The sequence below is a fragment of the Aethalodelphis obliquidens genome, unplaced genomic scaffold, assembly GCF_003676395.1.
Source record: "Aethalodelphis obliquidens isolate GAN/ISIS:26980383/991018 unplaced genomic scaffold, ASM367639v1 scaffold28, whole genome shotgun sequence".
Taxonomy (NCBI): Eukaryota; Metazoa; Chordata; class Mammalia; order Artiodactyla; family Delphinidae; genus Aethalodelphis; species Aethalodelphis obliquidens.
The window spans coordinates 11,683,394-11,703,516 of record NW_020837972.1 but is presented as its reverse complement, the minus strand read 5'-3'; the positions used below and the strand labels follow the sequence as shown (position 1 = coordinate 11,703,516).

At 34.7% G+C, this 20,123-nt stretch overlaps 1 protein-coding gene across 4 annotated transcripts in view; it reads left to right on the top strand.

Moving 5' to 3' along the window:
• MED13L (mediator complex subunit 13L) overlaps window positions 1-20,123 on the top strand; it is a 299,254-nt gene that overhangs the window by 151,944 nt on the left and 127,187 nt on the right. For all 4 annotated transcript variants that reach the window (XM_027124681.1, XM_027124682.1, XM_027124680.1 and 1 more), the window contains one exon: window positions 11,675-11,759. In XM_027124681.1, coding sequence (XP_026980482.1) covers window positions 11,675-11,759 — 85 coding nt within the window. Of the gene's footprint in view, window positions 1-11,674; window positions 11,760-20,123 lie in introns of those variants that run through there.

The following is a 20,123-nucleotide window of genomic DNA, read 5'->3' as shown; positions in this document are numbered from 1 at the left end:
AAACACACTCTGTTTAAATGCGTATTAGGGGTCAGTGGTCCTCTTACAGAAACATTAAAGATAGGCAGCAGATTTCCTAGTTTCTAGCCTGGTGTGGTAGCTCAGGTCAGCAAACTCTAAAATCCAACAGCTAAAAATTGCTTAAGCATTTTGCTGTTTTACAAAAATTCATTTGCTCTACATAACAATTTTTTAAAAAGGCTATTTTTAGGACTCAAAGTTTTGTGAACCAGACTTTTTCAATTATTTGCTCACTTTTGGTTCTTTACTGTTTTAACAAATGTTCACATGTACAGATTGTTTTGGTAGTTTTGTAGCACATTCTTGGTGTAAAATAGAGTAGTGTTATAGAAAGCTTAAAAGAGAGACTGACCATCTTTTAAAAAATGTTTAATTATATAGTCTGCTAACCTTGAAAAAAATACTTTCCAATATTTTGGTTTAACATATAAACTTTCAATTCCTGGCTAATAAATATATTTTTTATGTCAACTATCAAACTCCCCATAAACAATAATCCAGCAACATACATACATGAACCCACAAAAGACTGCAATTGTATGGGTATATGGAGAAGTAACAAAATTCCTGTTAAGAAAATTGACTTTACATGTTGTCAGTATAATGTGGCTTATGACTTTTTTCAGTTTAAATTAGGTCTTTTAAATTTATAATTCAAACCTTTGTTGGGTGCTTTGAGTTCGATTGAGGAAGCTGGGTGATATAAAATAATTATTCTATATTCCTGTTTTTAATCAAAATTACATTTTTTGCTGTTTTTCTTTAAATAGGAAGCAGGTTTTCTGTTTTGGCCTAGCATTTTATGTAAAAGAGGGTAAATTATTTTGTAGTAAAAGTAGGATAATGGAAAAAGAGAAGAGGATTAATACTACTGTTGAATTCTGTAGTCCTATGGTGAAAGAAGTGGAAAGAAGGGAGGTCAGTAATAATTACACATGAAGTGACCAAAGAAATTCTGTAATTTTTACATGTAAAGAATTAGATGTATAGAATGAGATTGCTTGATAAGGGCCTGTTCTATTTGTCATAGACGGTGTAGCTTAAATATAAGCCAAGGTACCCACCAGGTCTCAAGGATATGACACTGAGCCTCGACTAGGAAACCTCTGTGTACGAAGTCTTCAATAGTAGTCATCTCCTCTCCCCAACCCCTCCCCCCTCCCCTCCCCTCCCCAGCCCCTCCCCCTCCCAGCCCCTCCCCTTCCCCTCCCCCTCAGGCAGATGTTATTTTTGCTACATTTGCTATTTTAACCTGTCAGTTAAAAAAATAATTATTCTGTCAGTATGGCTGGCAGCTCATATAGGAAAAATATGCTGTCTCTTAATCAAAGGTGATTACAGTTTTTTCCTGTCTATAAATGTGCTTGTTGTGTAACGAGAATGCATTAGTCTCAGCCTGATGTACGAAATGAAAGGCAGCAAGAAGCAGCACCATTGTTATCACTCCAGGCGTGTCTAATGAATCGTGTTTCCATGTTCTCTCGGTCATGCCGTAGAGTGCCCTCAGCCAGGGCTAAGCCTCCTGTAAAATGCTCTGTAAGATTATTGTAGCAAGAACAGAAATGCTGGATGAGTGGGGGTGGGGAGAGAATGCCAGCGAGACAGCTGCATTTCAAACAGTTACAGCTGCATGGATTACTCACTGTAAGAGCAGTGACAGACAACTGTTTGAGCTTTAGTGTAAAAGGCAATCTGGGGACTTGCTCTCTCAGAATTTTAGTAGCAGTCTGGTGTGTGAGTGTGTGTGTGTGTTGTGTTTCAAATCAGGTTGTGTCTGAAGAGTGGAAGGAAGTATTTTTAATTTTTACTGCTCAATTGTGCCAATCTTGAAATCAGTAGTTGAGTCATCTTGATTAAAGTCATTGTCTTAGAGGAAGTTTATAAAATGTTTGTTTTGCAGTGTTGACGGATTTAAATATAAACGTTCTACCTGAATCACATATCTGGTTTTCCTCCTCTTTCAAAATTTAATTTTCTCCTGTGGTGATTCCTGTCCTAAGAATGTTGATCTTTCTTGTAATTTAAGAACACACAGCATTATTTTTTTAAAAAGCATGTGGCTGTTTAATAAATAATAGTAGCCTTATTTTAAAAAATCTATTTCAAATATGATGTATCTTTTTAAAGGAACATGTTCATTGAAGAAAATCTCTAACGTACACAAAGAGGTAAAGAAGAAAATAATTATTCCAGCAACCAAAGATAACTGTTAATTTTGATGGCTGTCCCTCTAGGCCTTTATTTGTTTACATGTATTATTAACAAAATTAAGAACATATTAATAGCTTGAAAGGGGAAAAAGTAATAATTACTTAAAAATCTTTGAAAAGAGTAGCAAATGGGGGCAAGTTTAGTTCTTAGAAGTCAGTAACAGCCATTGTGCAAGATTTCTTTTTCACTGTGTGACTATTAAAGTAACACTGCAGCCTGACTGTTTTCTGTAGCAGTTGTCTTTTGAAGGTCTTGTTCAATTTATCTAGAAATTTAGTTTTATGGTCTCCGTCAATTTAAAGTTTAGTGGCTTTACATGGAGTCCTGTGATCCATTGAAATGCTAACTTGGGTCATGTCTCAACTGCTACAGTGCTGTGTAGAAACCGTCATTAAAATTCTGGTTATCCTGCAACTGGCAGAGAACTCATGCTGTTAGAGATTCCTTAGTTAGACATTATACTGTTAAAATTTTGAATTACAACGGTGCTTCTGTCTGATGAATATTGTCAACGTTCATAATCATTTAAAGTGGCAAATAGGTCAAAACAAATGGAGCATTTTGATATATATATCTTCTATCTCTAATTCTTATTTGATTGATGAATTGACATTGGGATAGTTAAAATCCATTTCAACATAGATTTGTTAACTGATACCAAATATTCTACACCCACAAGCAAATCAAGGAAATCAGAACTCTAAGTGGGTTGAATTTGAATTAAGTAATAAGTCAGTCCATTTAGTTATTAATGACTTCAAATATAGATTTCACAAGGCAGTCGATGGCAGCATAACTGTGATCAATCAATAGTGTTGTTATGTAATTGGATTTTTTATGGGTATAATGCTGTATTTCAGAATTAACATAGCATTATGCTACTTTGTTACTCAGTTTTTTTGTGAGTCAGTTTTAAGAAGACACTGTAAATCAACTATAGCCCAATTAAAAAAAGAAAAGAAAGCAGACACTTCAAAAATCTCTATATATTTATCTTTAAAATATTTCATTTGTTGCAACCCTTAAAATTAAATGGGTAAATGATAAATTGATAAACGTTATTATAATATTTGCTTAGTACAATTCCTAGGTAGTAGATTTAATAGTTAAAAATAACAAAACTAGTGGGCTTTATATATTGCAGATAAAGGTTGAACATAAAGGCAGTGGGAAAATTATAAATCCTGGATTCAGAGCTGCATTATCTTTAGCATTTTGTCACTGAAATCTAACTGGCAAATAATCTCCTCGTTTCATGTGCCTGCTTTAATCTATTTGTGTTTCTGGAGTTTGGAGTACAATTTGATTTTCAGTAATTTTAATGGCTGAATAAGGAGTGCCATCCCTGAAAGTGTCCCTCCACCCTCCAGTATTTGCAATGGCCAATGTGGTTACTGAACTCAATGTTCTGGATAATAGGTTTCATTAGTTTTGATGCCTGAGGTAAAAAAGCAGTAGGTGGGAGCAAGAAGTGTTTTTGATGTCTAGACGTTCATTTCAGCTGTTGCTGCAATATGATACATTAAAAGGAAATATGTATCATAGCTCAGAGGAAATATGTATTCTTTGAAAGTAATTCTACTTTTAAACTGTGTAAGGCATGGTGACCTGAATTCTAAAAGCATGAGCTTGAATTTCTTGAAGGTTTCACAATCTTTATGCTCCTCCCTAGCCTATTCCATTCTCCCTCTTCCCATTTTTTTCCCCTTCAAGTAAAGTATGTCAGTTTCATTTCTCGAATTGGAAAAGATATCTTTCCATGATCTCTGCTGGGAAACACAAAATCATTGAAGTATATGCTGCTTTGATATTTTGCCATATTGACTTTTTTTTCTGAACCTTTTATTTGATTTTTCTTTCAGAGAAGCTTATTAGTTCTGCAAGGAGCCATGTTTCGCAAAGTTGAAAGAAGTTGTATTACAATTTGTGATGATTTTGAAAAATTATTTGGGAACTAAGCAGTAATTAGACTGCTATTTAAATTTTCCTTTCTAAAACACTGTCTCTCTGCTAAAAGAAAACATTTATATAATACTTCTGCAGCTTAAATAGTTGATTATGAGAATTACTATATTAAAAAAGGTTAAATAAGAGCCATTTAAACAAATTCTGATTATAGCTTTTGCAATTTAAGTGAAGTAACTTTAGTGCCAAAATAGTTTTTCTTTTTAAGTAGGCAGCTGTGGTAGTACTTAGTTTTATTTTTCAGTTTCAGTCTGGCTATAATTGACCACATAACATCAAGAGAAAGTTTTAATTTAGGAATTTATTTTGGTTGAGTTTTGCCAGTCATTTATTGTACATTCATTTTACTTCTCTTGTTGCTTTTATTTCCTGAGACTATTAACAAAGTTTTAGAAACAATTTTCCATTATACCTAAGTATACACTATAGAGATAGTCTTCTTACTAATTTATAATCTTAAGGAGTTGATAAACATTTAAGTTGAAACTTGAAAGATCAAAAGAATTAGAAAGGCTTTTTTCTTTTCTTTTAAAGATGAAGACAGTTATGCCCTGGGGAGATTGTAGGTTTCATAAGGATAGGGCCCTGCACCTGCTGGCCTTCTTGTAAAACTTCTTGGCAGTTGTTCTTCTTCTCTGTGCACATTGGAAGGGAGATAGAGAATTAAGTAGTAAATGCGCCTCATGTCATTTATAGAAACTTAACCTAGAGCAACTATGCCCTGACTCCCCTCCCCCCACCCCCTCAAAAGAGGATACTTTCTGAAAAATCTCAGTATGAAGCAAATGAAGTGTTGGTTTAAATTATACCTTGGGAGGAGGATGTATCAGATAAATTAGTTAAAAAACCTGTTTCTGTGATTTCAGTTTTGTTTAACCTTTGAAAAGGTTACTTTGCAGCTATTTAGAAGACAATAATTTAAGGTGCAAATTGTGAATCCAAGGGGAAATTTAAGTGTTGAAGTTTGCCTTTCTAGTCAGTCCTAAGAATAAAAGGGGGATGGGGTAGTTTAACAACACAAGCCTTATGGAGAAGTGGTGTAATGGAAAGAGCATGGGCGATAGGCAGAAAAGTTGGATTTGAATCCCATCTTTGCTACTAATCCTCTTTACTGAATATAAGGAGATTTTAGATTGAAGCTAATTCCAATGAAATTTGAAAAGTATGTGCACACATAATAACAAGTCAGTTCAAAACAGGTTTATGAATATCTGAAATGTCCTAGTCGGTGCAGTTATGAAAATAAATTGCTTCCCCTGAGGAGTTTAATTAATGGAATAATTTGTATATTTACTACTTATAAAAGTAGATATAAAATGCATTTGATCCCGTTAGCTGTTGAGTATAGATACATTTAAACTAGATTTTTGAATATATTATGTGACCTTGGGCAAGTTTAAGATTTTTAAGCCTTAGTTTTTTCATTTATAAAATAGAGATAAGAATAAACTATTGATCATTGTTCTTAGTTGTAAACTAAGAAAAGGAGGTGGTTAAAAGAATACTGAGTATTCACTTTTAGGATCAGTGCTCCAGGTTGGTCTGATGAGAAACTGGTGCTATCAGTACCAAGCACTGGATGCTACAGTACCTCTGCTATTTGAACCTCAGGAAACTTGATCTTGTAGCCTCTCTTTTTAGTGCTGACAGAAAGATCTCTCCATCCACTCCCTTTTGAGTCCCTAGATCCATGGTCAAAGTATGGTGCCGGAGCATCTAGTAGTTAGGATATATATCCTTGTCCATATTGTAGGTGAATCAGCATTTTCAACTCCTGTTAAGGGTGACTGACCATCTTCGTCCCCAACCAGAACTCATGAAATAGGCAGTTTGCCTATGGGAAGAAGTCAGGTACTGAGTGGCAAAAGTGGTAAAAGTGAATGTTTTGTGTCCTTTACTCTGTCTCATAGCGTTGTGGTAGTAGCACTCTACTACCACAGAGTAGTAGAGTAGCACTCTCCCTCCCCTCCATTTATATGTAGTGCATGGTTCAAACTTGGTACATAAAGCCTTATAAAATGAGAAAGATTGTTTTCTGGGTAGAAAACTAACCTTGACTGTTTAAGTTATTTTACTTTCTTCTTATTATTTTATTTTTATTTTTTATTTTTTATTTTTTATTTTTTATTTTTTGCGGTACGCGGGCCTCTCACTGTTGTGGCCTCTCCCGTTGCTCCGGGCGCGCAGGCTCAGGTGCCATGGCTCACGGGCCCAGCCGCTCTGCAGCGTGTGGGATCTTCCCGGACCAGGGCACGAACCCGTGTCCCCTGCATCGGCAGGCGGACCCTAAACCACTGCGCCACCAGGGAAGCCCTCTTCTTATTATTTTAAAATAAAAGACTTTAAACATTTGATAGCAGTTCTGCCAAGTATTTAAAGTAATTTTGCCTCACAGTGGTTTTCAAAGTCTTTATTTAATTTTTGAGAGCATTCCTAATTTCTGTCCTGGTGCTTGAAGTATAACACAGCCAAGAACTGTTGGACAGTGATTATCGGCCAAATATCTATTATTAGACTCCAAAAATGTCATTCTAGATTTAACTTATTTTGGAATTTTAGAGATTCATTGAAATATACATCACTCTTGTATTTCTGGAAATTTTTAATGTGAAATAGATAAGAAATAAAGTATGGTCTGACTTATATTCCTTTCCACAAGTTTATTTGCTATATACAGATAGTAAATTAAAAGGGTTAGCATGTTAATGCATTATCCTTAAATCCATAGCTTAAATAATAGTATTTATTAGAGTGGTTAATCTTGGATCACAGTTGTTGACTTCTAGTAAATTACTGACTGCTTTCAAATCTTTAGTAAAATATGTAACTTATGAAATTTTAATGTTTATATGAAGTCCAAACACTGTATCCTTTTTAATTACCTCTACTGACTTATTTAAAATTTTACTGGTTAACTTATAGGATAACTCATAATTTTTTTTTTTCACCTTTAGTTTACTTTTCTTAAACAAGAGCTTAATGTAGTGGGATCTGTTTTACTTCATGTAATTACTTTCTTCCTTGTTTTCATTTACGTTATTTCCTAAACTTTTTAATACTATATGAGGGAGATATAAGAATTTAATTATTTAATAATATTAATAAAGGTTCGTTTTCAAATTAATTTTTAATATTTAAAAACAAAAATATTTTCCTGAATTACTTTGTTCTATTTGTATTATAGGAATTAACATAAAGTACATAATATAAATAACAATATATTGTGTTGTTGGGGAGGAACACTGTGGTCGGGTCTGCGGTCTCTTTTTGCTTAAACTGTTTTTTTGTTTTTTGCTTTTAATAATTTATGAGTGAAGGTTAACCAAATAGACACCAATCCTTTGGGTAAAAACAATTATGTTTAGAATACATATTTAGAATAGGAGTCCTTTTAATTCACACCCTGTTCTCATTTTTAGCACTAAAAATGAATTTCAAAAAATCAATGTAAGCATAATCTAGAACCTGCCCCCCCCAACCCCCATCCACCTCTTGCCCCAATTTCTCATGTCCCTTTGTTATCAGCCCTCCTCCAACCACCCCCATCCCTGGAGACCATTGAGCAGTTTACGTTACCTCATTTACCTTTGCAGGAATGTTATGTGCATGAAATCTTATAGCATGTGGTCTTTTGAGTATGGCTTTTTTCACTTAGCATAATGACATTCATTCATGGTTTGAGTGTATCAGTAGTTCCTTTTATTTCTGAATAGTATCCCGTTATATGGATTTTCCACTGTTTGTCCTTTCCCCAGTTGAGAGACAACTGTTTCCACTTTTTGTCAATTATGGGGGGGTAAAAAAAAACAAGTAAAAACATTTGCTGAAGTTTTTCATGTGAACCTAAGTTCTTATTCTACTTGAATATATACTTAGGAAGGATATCGCTGGGCTGTATGTAAAGTGTATGTTTAACTTTAGAAAAATTGCCAAAGTCAATTTCCACAGTGACTGTACTAATTTTGCATTTCTGTTAGCAGTATAGGACAATTCTAGTTACTCTGTATGCTCACTAGCACTTAGTATTTTCAGTTTTTCTTTTAAGCCATTATAATGGGTGTTATCTTACTGTGATTTTAATTTGCATTTCCTTAATGACTAGTGATGTTTTGAGCATATTTTCATGTTTTTATTTACCATTCATGTATCTTTTTTGGTGAAGTATCTGTTCAAATCTTTTGTCCATTCTCTAAAAATTTTTCTTTAATTTGTGTTGTTTAGGGATTTTTTTTCAAGAATAGCATCTTCTGAATACAAGTCCTTGTCAGATATGTGATTTGTAACTGCTTTTCCCCCATCTGTGGCTTATCTTCTCCATAGCTTAATGTAACTTTTGAGTGCTTTTTAAGGAACTGAGTTCTTCATACTGATGAAGCTCTTTTTAACAGTTTTTATTTATGGATCATGCTTTTGGTGTCGTATCTTTGAAGTCTTTGGTTAACCTAAGCTTATAAAAGCTTTCTCCTATATTTTCACAGTTTTATAGTTTCAGGTTTTGCATTTTGTTTTATGATCCATTTTGAGGTTTTCTGTATGGTGTGAGAGGTAGGGTTTGAGGCTGAGTTTTTTACATTGGGATATTCATTAAATCCAGCACCATTTGTTGAAAAGACTGTTCTTTCTCCACTGTATTGCCATTGCAAGCTGTGTTGAAAATCAGTTGACCATATATTTGTGGGTCTATATCTGGACTCTATTCTGTTCTGTTGATCTGTATATCTGTCCTTTCTGTAGTGTACCATATTGTTTTGTTTATTCTAGCTTTATAGTAAATCTGGAAATCAGTTGGTGTAAGTCTCCCAACTGTAAGATTTAGATCCAAGGATTTCTTGGGTTTTGGTGCTATTATAAATGGTACTCAAATTTTTAAAATTTTCTAATTATTCATTACAGTTTATAGAAATATGACTGTTTTGTATCTGTTGACCTTAACTGACTTAAACTCAGTTTTAGTTCTAGTAGCTTTTTTTTTGTTGATTCTTTAGGACTTTCTAATAGTCATGTCATCTGCAAAAAAAAAGATCATTTCATTTCTTCCATTCCAGTTAGTATGCCTGGTACTTCTTTTTCTTGTATTGGCTGAGGCCTCCACTGTAATGTGGAATAAGAGTGGTAAGAGCAGACATCCTTGCTTTGTTTTTGATATTAGGGGAAAATATTCAGGGTTTTAACTGTAAGTACGATGTTAGGTGTAGGTTTTTTGTAATTGCTCTTGTAAGATTATTTTTCAAGAAAAAATTTCTAAGACCTATTTTAAAAATTGTTAAAATCAGGATAAAATCATAATGGTATCTTAAGACGGTGATGTAATTGGCATTGCCTGTGCATGCTCACATTTGTTTAGTATTCCACATTGCATGTCTAGACAGTTATAACCCTTCAACATTTCAGTTAACAAATTATTTAAGGATCATTTGAGGAAGAAATAGAGCTCTGTTGTTTGAGAACTTTCCTTTGACATCTTCTGTTAAGGTCAACGTAGCGCCAACATTAAAAAATAATATCATGAGGAAACAATCAGATGACAATGTGAGGTATTCTATAAAACAGCTAACCTGGTTTCTTCAGTAAATAAATGCCATGTTTGAAAAGAGGAGATGAGTTGTTGCAAATTATGGAGACTTAAGAGATATAAATTGAGAGGTAATTGATAGACCTTGTTTAGATTCTGATTTGATATATAATGAAGTACTTGGGAGTGGGATTTGCCTCAGAATATATGAAGAAAAACAAAAAGAAAGAAAGAAAAAAGGGTGGTTAAGCAGATGACACAATGTTGATAATTTGGTTTAGGAATTTATTTGAGGCCTGTTATTCTATATTAAAATATGTTTGAAGGTTTTAATTATAAAAGTTTTTTTTAATATACAGAATGGGTGTCACCAACTTGGAAGAAAATCTTGGAAAGATGAATGGGACACTTTTTTCATAAATACTGCATCACCAGTACTCTTTACGGCACAAAAGACTAATATGTAGAAAAAACTGTTACTGGTGACTGATTTGAAGAGTAATTCAGAAGAGTTGGACTTTGAATATTGATGAAGTTTTAGGAATTTTTAGCGTACATTAGGAAATAAAAGCAAATTAATATGGGATGTTCCTTTTATTGAAATGTTAGCTTGCTTTCTCACTCAGGAAAGCTCTACCCCAAAGATAAATGTGTGAAAATAGAGATTCATGATGCCTTTAGAGGACTGTAGAAAATTTTTGGATGTTTTGTCTTGAACAGAGATAATGTATTGATAGCAGGAATGTTTGTTTATTTGCTGTACTTTATTTCCATTTCTCTAGTTATAAATAATATAAAATGTCTCTGAAGAGGTTAATTTGGAAAAATTTGGTAGGTCATGATTAGCCACATAGTCAGGAAGATAAAGAGTTATCTGACATCCCAAGAAAAATAATATTTATCCAGTTTTATCATTTAAAAAAAGTCCTGTAGAGAAAACCCTTAAATGTAACTACACTTTTTTGAATTCTTTCTGATTGGAAAATAAGGAGAGATGCATTTTGAGATGTCAGTTGGTGTAGTAAATGCATTAAAAATGCGTTGTGGATTTAACATGTGTTTCAATTCTCTGTCAAAGTTTTCTCTGGTGAGTACTTTTGTCAAGACACCAAGTAAAAGGCAGAGGAAATTTTCTTCTGCAGATGTTGTTTGCATCCTTTCAATTTTTTGCTATGTTGAAATGAACTAATATAGTATAGAAGAAAATTAACTATCTTCTCTAGGGCATTTTATAATTTTTACATATGAAAAGAACATTAGGAATACATGAAACATTGTTAGTCTGTTGGATTCTCTTGTGTTAGAGTTACTTGTGGCTCTAAGTAATGCTACAACATATTTCAAAGGCAAATATGATGCTTCCCCAAATGTTAAACATTAATGAAATCATGAGTTCAGGAAATAAATTTGATGTTATATTAAGATTTAATTTTCTGACATTCTCCCTATAATCATGTCCTTAAAATCATATTCACATACTGCTTTCAAAACATTTAAAGAAATTTGTGTAATGTCATTTTTGGATATTTTTTCCTGGTTTTCTCTCTTAAAATACATATGGTAACCTTTGTATTAATTTGTGACATTTTGTTACTTTAAATAGAACTTTAATAACAAAATTAGTCTTTGTGACATTATTAGGTAGAAAGATTAATTTGAGAATTTTGGATGATTTCAAACTTTGAAGAGGCAGGTTGGTAAGACCTTTATGTGGGGGGGATTGTACCATGCCTATATTTCAATAACTTTAAAATCAAAACACATTATTCCCTTCTGTACATAAGTATCTTATGACTTTGGGCAATTATTTAACTTCTTTTCTCTGTTTCAGTGCGATTTAATCTACTTAAATTAGCTCATTAACTTTGCTTTAGAAAAATATTTTTAAAGTTTCTTTTATTTTTATTTGGATGCCCTGCTTACTGGTTCATTTTTTTGTTTTGCTTTGTTTTGTTTTATTTTCAGTTGTGGAAGAAGGACTCTGGGAAAATGGCCTTTCCTACGAATGTCGGACGCTGCTCTTCAAAGCGATCCACAATCTGTTAGAAAGGTAAGAGAAGGAATATCATCACGGTGGTTTTGACACACCCACGTATAATGCTAGATACTCAGAGGGTTTCCTGTAATTCTGAAAACACTTTCACATACAACTTTATAAAAATGTATATAAATCTCTTCTTTCTTTTTATATTGATACAATTTCAAACTTAGAGAATTTCTAGGAGTGGCACAAAGTACTCCATATATCCTTTCACACAGCTTCACTAACAGTTTTTCTTTTGCCCAGTTTGCTTTATAATTTGTGTGATTCCTCACCCTCTCACCCACCCTGCTTTTGCACCCAATGTGAATCACGTGTGTGCATGTGTGTGCATTCAGATTTATTCCCTTAAACGCCTGAGAGTCATTTACACACTTGAGATTCTTTTTCTGTAACCCCGAAGTATTTAGGTATACATTTCCTGAGGACAAGGACATCCTCTCCTATAAGCCCAGTACAATTATGAAAATGAGGAAATAAAACCTTGATAAAATGCCATTATCTAATCCATAGTTCAACTCAGATGTTCCCATTTGTCCCAGTTACGTTCATTTTAGCTTAACTTCCCTCCCCCAAGATTAGTAGTAATCATGCATTATATTTAGTTCTCATGTCATTTTAAATCTAGAAGAGTTCCTTAACCTTTCTTTTTCTTTCTCAACATTGACATTTTGGATGAGTTAAGGCCATATGTTTTATATAATGTACCTCAATTTGAGATAGTTTCCTCATGATTAGATTTAGTTTATGCTTCTTCAATAGGAGTACCATAGAAATCATGTTGTGTCCTTCTCAGTGTATCGAAAGAGGAGGCCCATTTGTTGAGCCTCTCATTATTGACGATTATTAGCATTGATCCCTCTTGTGAGTGGTGTTCTGCCAAGGTTCTCCACTGTAGATTAATAAGTAACTATGATCTTTGTTATTTCTGTCTTTGAAATTAATAAGTAATTTGTGGCCAGATCCAATGAGATTGTGTAATTATCCCATTTGTTATGAAATTCTGAGTCACTTGGTTAAGCTTCTATTGGTGGTCCTTGTCTCTATCAGTTATTACTTGTATGACTGTAATGTCTCCATTCCTTCTATTTGTTGGCATTCTTTTGTAAGGAAAAGATTTTCAGTTTCTGCCATGGATTGATTATGTATTTCTCTTTCTCCCTTAATCTTTCTATCTATATAAATTTGGAAAAGAGGGATTCCTGTTCTACTCAGTGAATTATAATTTATCACTATCATTTAATTTGATGCCTAAGTACTTGCAGATTCGGCTGGGGGGAAGCCCCTTCATGAGGGCTCCTGTGGTTTTTTGACCTGTCCTCATCATTGTTTGAGCACCTCCTTACTTGCTGGCATAACAATATGTCCCAGGCTCTGGATGGTGTTTTAAGGGGAGGCATAGATGAGAAAGAATGGATTATTTAAGAATGTCTATGGGAAAAACTTCGTACTTCCTTCCCTGAGTTTATATATAGTTCTTTTAGGTGATCAAAACTGGAAGGACATTCTAGTACCTTTAAGTTTCTTATCCAAGCTATTATCTAGGGTAATATCACTGCTTAGGATTCTTAAGTTACAGTTAATAAGTTGTCATAATTTAAGTCACTCAGAAAGACCCTTCCCACCAAATTTATCTATTTTTCATTCTGAACTTTTGTTCCTGCTTCTGTGATTTGGAGTAGACCTAGAGGCTATCTGTTACTAAGGCAGTATATTTTAGAAGCACTGATTTTAAGAGTTGAGTACTCTTAAATATTCCAGATATTTGGCAGTTCTTTCTCCCATTGCAAAACAAAACAAAACACACGTATACACAAAGTCCCTTCAGGAAAATGTGGAAAATTTACTATTTCCATAATTCTGTGCCAGAATAAAGCTCTTATATCTGTATAGTAATTAATGTACCTTTAAACACAGTCCTTTTAACATAATTTTTTAAAATTAATTAATTAATTGTATTTTTGGCTGCGTTGGGTCTTCATTTCTGCGTGCAGGCTTTCTCTAGTTGCGGCGAGCAGGGGCTACTCGTGATGCGCAGGCTTCTCATTGCGGTGGCTTCTCTTGTTGCGGAGCACAGGCTCTAGGCGCATGGGCTTCAGTAGTTGTGGCTCGCGGACTCAGTAGTTGTGGCTCGCGAGCTCTAGAGCACAGGCTCAGTTATTGTGGCACATGGGCTTGGTTGCTCTGCAGCATGTGGGATCTCCCTGGACCAGGGCTCGAATCCATGTCCCCTGCATTGGCAGGCGGATTCTCAATCACTGCGCCACCAGGGAAGCCCCAATAATTTTTTAATGTATATGGAACAAAGTACATATTTTTAAAAATTGTAGCTCACTGTGTTGTTTTTTATATCATAATTCTTTTCAGAAAAATATTAATGAATTTGTGATTGAATTGTATTCTTTTTAGTATTTTGTGTTTTAAATGGTAGCATGTTTCTTTGTTGGAAGAAAATTAGAAGAGCAGAAAAACTGGGAGAAAAGAGAAATGCAGAAAATTAATTCATTCTGTGCTCATGTATTCAGAGTTTATGATAGAAACTGTAGTCTAGGTCAGATTGAATTATTATTTTATAAGAAAGTTAATTGTGTCATATGCAGTATGTCATGCAATAAAGCTTGAGATAGTTCAGAAGAACTTTGGGTTGGGCCTTGGTTTGATTTCAGGGTCTGTTATTTGGACAGTTGCCCTAACCTCACAAAGTCTTAGTTAATGCCCTTTAAGTTAAATGTAGGATACTATGCATCTTGAGCTTTTGTTAGATGTTGTATATGATGCCTGCCACATAATACTTGACCTATTTTCAATAATTATTAATTCCTTTTCCCCATAAATTATTATTTTGCGTATTTTAATTTGAATTCTCCTATAGGAGTTTATTTTGAAACAAAACAGTGTTTCTTTTAGAAAATAATAATTAAGCTGTTCGGCTCCCTTTCTACTATTAGAATGGGTGAGTTGAGATTCTTTTGAAAATTTTTAATAGTTCTTTTGTCCTTTAAAATAATATTGTCTTTTCATCAAACTTTAAGTAACTGTGTTATATGAATGAAAATTACCCTACTCATGAGACAGGGAAGCATTTTACATGATTGTTTTTAGCTCTCTTTATTCATTGTCAACAGAAACTGGGTTGGCTAATACATGCTTGCCCTTTTGTTCTTCTCATAGCTTAGAGCACTTGCTGTAACTTACTTATCTGTTTACAACCTAAATTTATTGAAATACAGTTTACTATCTTACTCTCAGCAATTTTCTGTTATGTCTTTGCATTTCTATTTAGATAAGATTGACTTAGTTTCGCTAACAGAAGTATTGATATTACTATTTCCAAGGTTGGACACAACATTAAAAGTCATTTAGTCTGTTTACCCAGCTAATTCTGGGATACCATTCTAAATATAATATCCTTTTTATGTATTCCTTGAATACTTCTGATTATGTGAGCCGAACTTTCCAAAGTTCTTTTCATCTTCTGAGAATACTCACTGTTAGAAAGTCTTTCTTATGCTGAGCAGAAGTCTGTCTCCCTGTAGTTTTCTTTTCTTTACCTTGATTCTGTTCTTTGGGGGTCATATATAATTCATCTAACCCTACTTCCATGGGGTGGCCTGTTTACTCTCTTGGTCCCCTAAGTTATTTATTTTTCCTTGTTTGTGGTTCTTACTATATATTACTATATATCCTTATATATTCTTATTATATATCCTCACCGCTTTCCTCCAGCCTACCAGATATTCCTCTAGTCAGTTCAGTTCTCTTCATTTTGATTGCCACTGACCTACTTTAAAACTTCATAAGTGTTTCACGAAGTATTGCAGTGGCCTCTTTAATCAATCAGGTTAGACTCAGTTATGCTGCAGTAACAAAAGACCTTGAAAGCTCTTACTGTCTTTTGACAGTTGAGGTTCATTTCTTGCTCATGCTGCTGACCATTGTGAGTCATTTACTGCAGCACTGCTCTATGTCCTCTTACCTCCAGGCAGGAATTATGCTGTTGGGGCACCCCCTGTCAAAGATTCCTGCTAAAGAGCAAAGAGCAATGGCAAAATACATAATAGCGCATTCATTGAAGCCTCTGTTCAGAAGTGGTACATGCCATCTCTGCTCATATTTCATTGACCAGGACATTTACCACCAAGCTTAAAGTCAAGTGGATGAGAAGGTATTATCCATCAGTGGGAGGTACCAAAGTCACATGGCCAAGCTTGATGTCAGTGGGACAGGGAGCGATAGCACATATTTGGGAAAAGGATACAATCTACCATACCTCTTAATTGAGGTCTTCTCTCTTCTATTAACCTATACTCCAAACAGGTGCTGTTTATATTACTAAAAACACAGATATGTTTCTAAGACACAATTATCGGTGTATTTATACATGTTTTTGAAACCTTTGAGCCATATTGGCTTCTTACGGTATTTTCTTCACCTGTGATTTCTGAGTCACAATTTCAGTATCTGAAAGTGTGTAGGCCTTCTAAGTCTTATGGTTTTAGATCATACAATCATGGTTATTTTTCCTCTCTTAGAAGGTAGTGTGCTTCCTGTTTTCTTAATGATCAATTATCCCTTTTTGGCAAAATGACCAGAATAATAAAATACCATTTTGTTTTTTTACTTCTATAGAATATGCTAATTTGACTTGACTCCCCCGCTTCACCCTTTTGTGCCTGCTTTCTCTCTCTTTCTCTTTTTAAAAATAATGCTCTATTTCAGACTGTCTTCATCAGTCTTTGCAATTTCATGGGATTTTGTATGTATTTCTAATGAACTTGTCAAAGGTTACACTTTGTATTTTAAGTTTAGGTTGTCTCACACTCAGTAATAGAAAAGCACTTTGCTGTGAATAGAGTTTGGAAAACAAAAACCTGCAGGTTTTTTCAGAAATTTCATTTGGCATTTTTAACATTGCAGATTTAATGGCTATTACTCTTATGTTATTATAATTTGTATAGTTTTCATAATATACCATATCCTTCTCATGTAACTATTTAAATAAAGTAGAACATTTGGTTGAAAAGCTTTAAAACAAATCCAGGATATGTGTGTAGTTCATATCACCCAGAGTTTTTATTAATGCTTCAGTGATTTGCACCACATATGGGACTTATGAAAATCTTGCTTTTGTAGCTTTGAAGAAATACTTAAAATGTCTGCCATAATGCTGTCAAATTGTTATTATGTGTGGTAGTATACTTTAATTATAATTTTCTTAAGTTTTTAAAATTAAACACAGCTGATTTTGATGGAAAGGTTTTGTTGTGTTTTTTTTTCCCCCCTCTAAAATGCAAATCATTGCTTTGCACACAATGGAAGATTACATGGGTCTCTTGAAGCTGTTACGCTCTGTCCGGTCCATGCTTACTTAGGGAGACTTTAATCTATGGGTATTTGATATTTGTAAAACATAATGGCTCTTTGGAGTAGTCCATTGGTGCTGCTTTCCTAATGGATTGTCAGCCTATTCACCCATGGTAGTTTATAACACAGCTGTAAAATTGCCTTGGCTCAGAGCTTCTTATTTGCCAAGAGTTGGTGTTTAGAGTGAAGATACTCAATTTGGAAAAGTACAGTAAAAATAACATGGAGAAAATTGGAATTATATGATAACAGTAACATTATATTTGTAAATTAGTAGCTTTCAATGCCCTGTGGTATTGTGATCCAATAGAGGTGATTATCAGAGGGCAAAGGAGCAAGGTCCTTGGATGTGGCGGTTCAAGGATTTCAAGGCGACGAATATATTCAGTAGAGAATGGTGATAGAGTATAGCCCTAGTTGAAGAAATGGTTATGTGATACTGCAACATTGAGGATCCTTTGGTAAATAAGGTGATTAGAGGAGCTGGAAATGAGTAATTAATAAATTCCTGTTTTGTTAAATTGCTACAGTGTGCAGTTCTTTAAAAGAAGTAGAAAAATGAGCCTTTAGACCTAAGGGGCATGTGCATTAAAGGAAGAGACACTACAGACATTGTAGACACAAGTGAATGAAAGCATATATCTAATTGTAAATGTCTAGAGAAAAACATGTTCACCCTAAGACTAATTATTTCATCTATTAATATTTTTAGGACTGGGAAAGGATTAAGACTTTAAATTTATTATTATTATTAGTGTGGTTAGAGAGTGGGATTAGACACTAAATGTTTGAAAGTCAAATGGATGTTTCAGGTGAGGCTAGTCCTACAAAAGACCTTAGCCTTGCAGAGATTTTGGAGAGGGTGGAAATAATAGGAATTACTTGGCCAGAGGAGACAGCATCCACTAGGGCACAGTAGGAATCCGAAGTAATGAAGATAGAAGGGAAAAAGTTGAAAAAGGTTTCTTCAGCCTTAAATTATATGGGTTGGGTTTTTTTGGGGGGTTTTTTTGTTTTTAGTTGGGAATTGAGAGCACTGCAGTTTCTTGGGAGGAGACTTCATACATGTTTGATGTAAATTGGATTGGTAAGGTAAAGATTTTGATGCTGGTGAGGATGTTCTGGTACGAAGTTATATAAAATTTAGTCTATCTAAGTAGCTCTGTAAGTAGATGATAACTCTGAGGGGCAGTTTAGTTGAGGATGCGGTAGAGGAACACTATCCTTGGACTTTTTAAATCTATGAAAACTGTCACACCTGCGTAATATGAAGGGCACAGAAGAGCCAGGCCAGTGGTGGCTCCCTTCTAAACCTCCCAACTATCCCGTCTGCGAAATGGCTTGCTGATGATTTATGCTGCGGCTGCGGCTGCGGCTCTTGTAAACTTAGGTCAGGTCAGCCCATGGCTTTGGGGTTAGAGATTGGGGCTTGCCAGCTTCAGAGTCAGGTTGTTCTTGTAGTTAATTATTTAGAGCTGTTGGGCATGACACAGAAACATGTACACACACACAACCTGATTTCTTCTTTATTTTTCAGCACGTGTTTGTTTCTTTTCTTCTTGAAACAGTGATTTTCTAGGGAGGTAGTAGGGGGCTTGGAATTATTTCTGAAGAGGAATACTTACCTAGAACTGTTGCTTACTAAACATTTTATAAATCTGAAATCACACTGTGATCTTTAAAGATAATATTGAACTACTTTACAGAATTTTGTCGTATCTTAATAGTAAGGTAATTTTGAAAATCTCAATAACAATGCTTGGCATTACTGAGTGGACAGCCAGGGTTAACTGATACATAGTCTTAGCACTATTTGTGATGTTGATTTAAAGCACTTTTTGGCAGATGAAGTTTGTCTGCTAGGTTTATATATTTATCAACTTAAATATAAATTTTGTCCCTCAAAAACAGTAAAATAAAGGTTGATAGACTTATAAAAGAGGGAAATTATATTTCTGATATTCTGTAGTTTTTATACCTTAGCATTCTCTCTCTTAAAAAGATTTGCTTAACTTTGTTCTTCAAGTATAATTAAAACATATGGGCAGTAGTGCCAGTCTTCCTAAACATTTATTCTATTCTATTGTGTTCTGTTCTCTTCTCTTCTGTTTATATTTGGCTGCGTTGGGTCTTTGTTGCTGCACACGGCTTTCTCTAGTTGCGGTGAGCGGAGACTACTCTTCACTGCGGTGCGTGGGCTTCTCCTTGCGGTGGGTTCTCTTGTTGTGGAGCATGGGCTCTAGGCGCCCGGGCTTCAGTAGTTGTGTCACGCGCACTTAGTAGTTGTGGCTCGCGGGCTCTAGAGCGCAGGCTCAGTAGTTGTGGCACACGGGCTTTGTTGCTCTACGGCATGTGGGATCTTCCTGGACCAGGGCTCCAACCGGTGTCCCCTGCATTGGTAGCCAGATTATTAACCACTGCGCCACCAGGGAAGTCCCTTCCTAAAGTTTTTTAACACCTATGTGAATTTCCACACGTTGAGTATCTACTATGATTTTAGTCTGGAGTGAGTGGTGATGGACTATAAAGAAATGAAGTACATAATTTTTTTCTACCTCAAACACATACACACAAGAAAATTCAAATAACAGTGTGAGTCTGGCCATGATTAGTGGTTACAAACAAGAAGGGTAACAGTATTATACTGCAAATGGGAAAATACTCATTGGTGTATAATAGCATTCATTTCTCAGATATTTATTGAAGACCTATTACTTTAGAGCAGAACATAAAGCATATTACATAATAGGCACTTAAATATTTGTTGAATATTGCCAGTAAATAAGGTAGATAACTGTGTCTGCCCCCAAATTGCTTATAGCTTCTTGGGAGAAAAGAGCCACAGAAATGATTCATTACAACTCAGTGGAGAAAGTACAGAGTTGTAGATGTTAGAATGCTGTGCTGATCTGGGACAGAAAGGATGAATAGAATTAAATAGAGGAGGAAGGGATATAATGGGATAGGCAGGGATTCTAGGCCAAAGCAGGGTTAGTAGTGATTAATGGT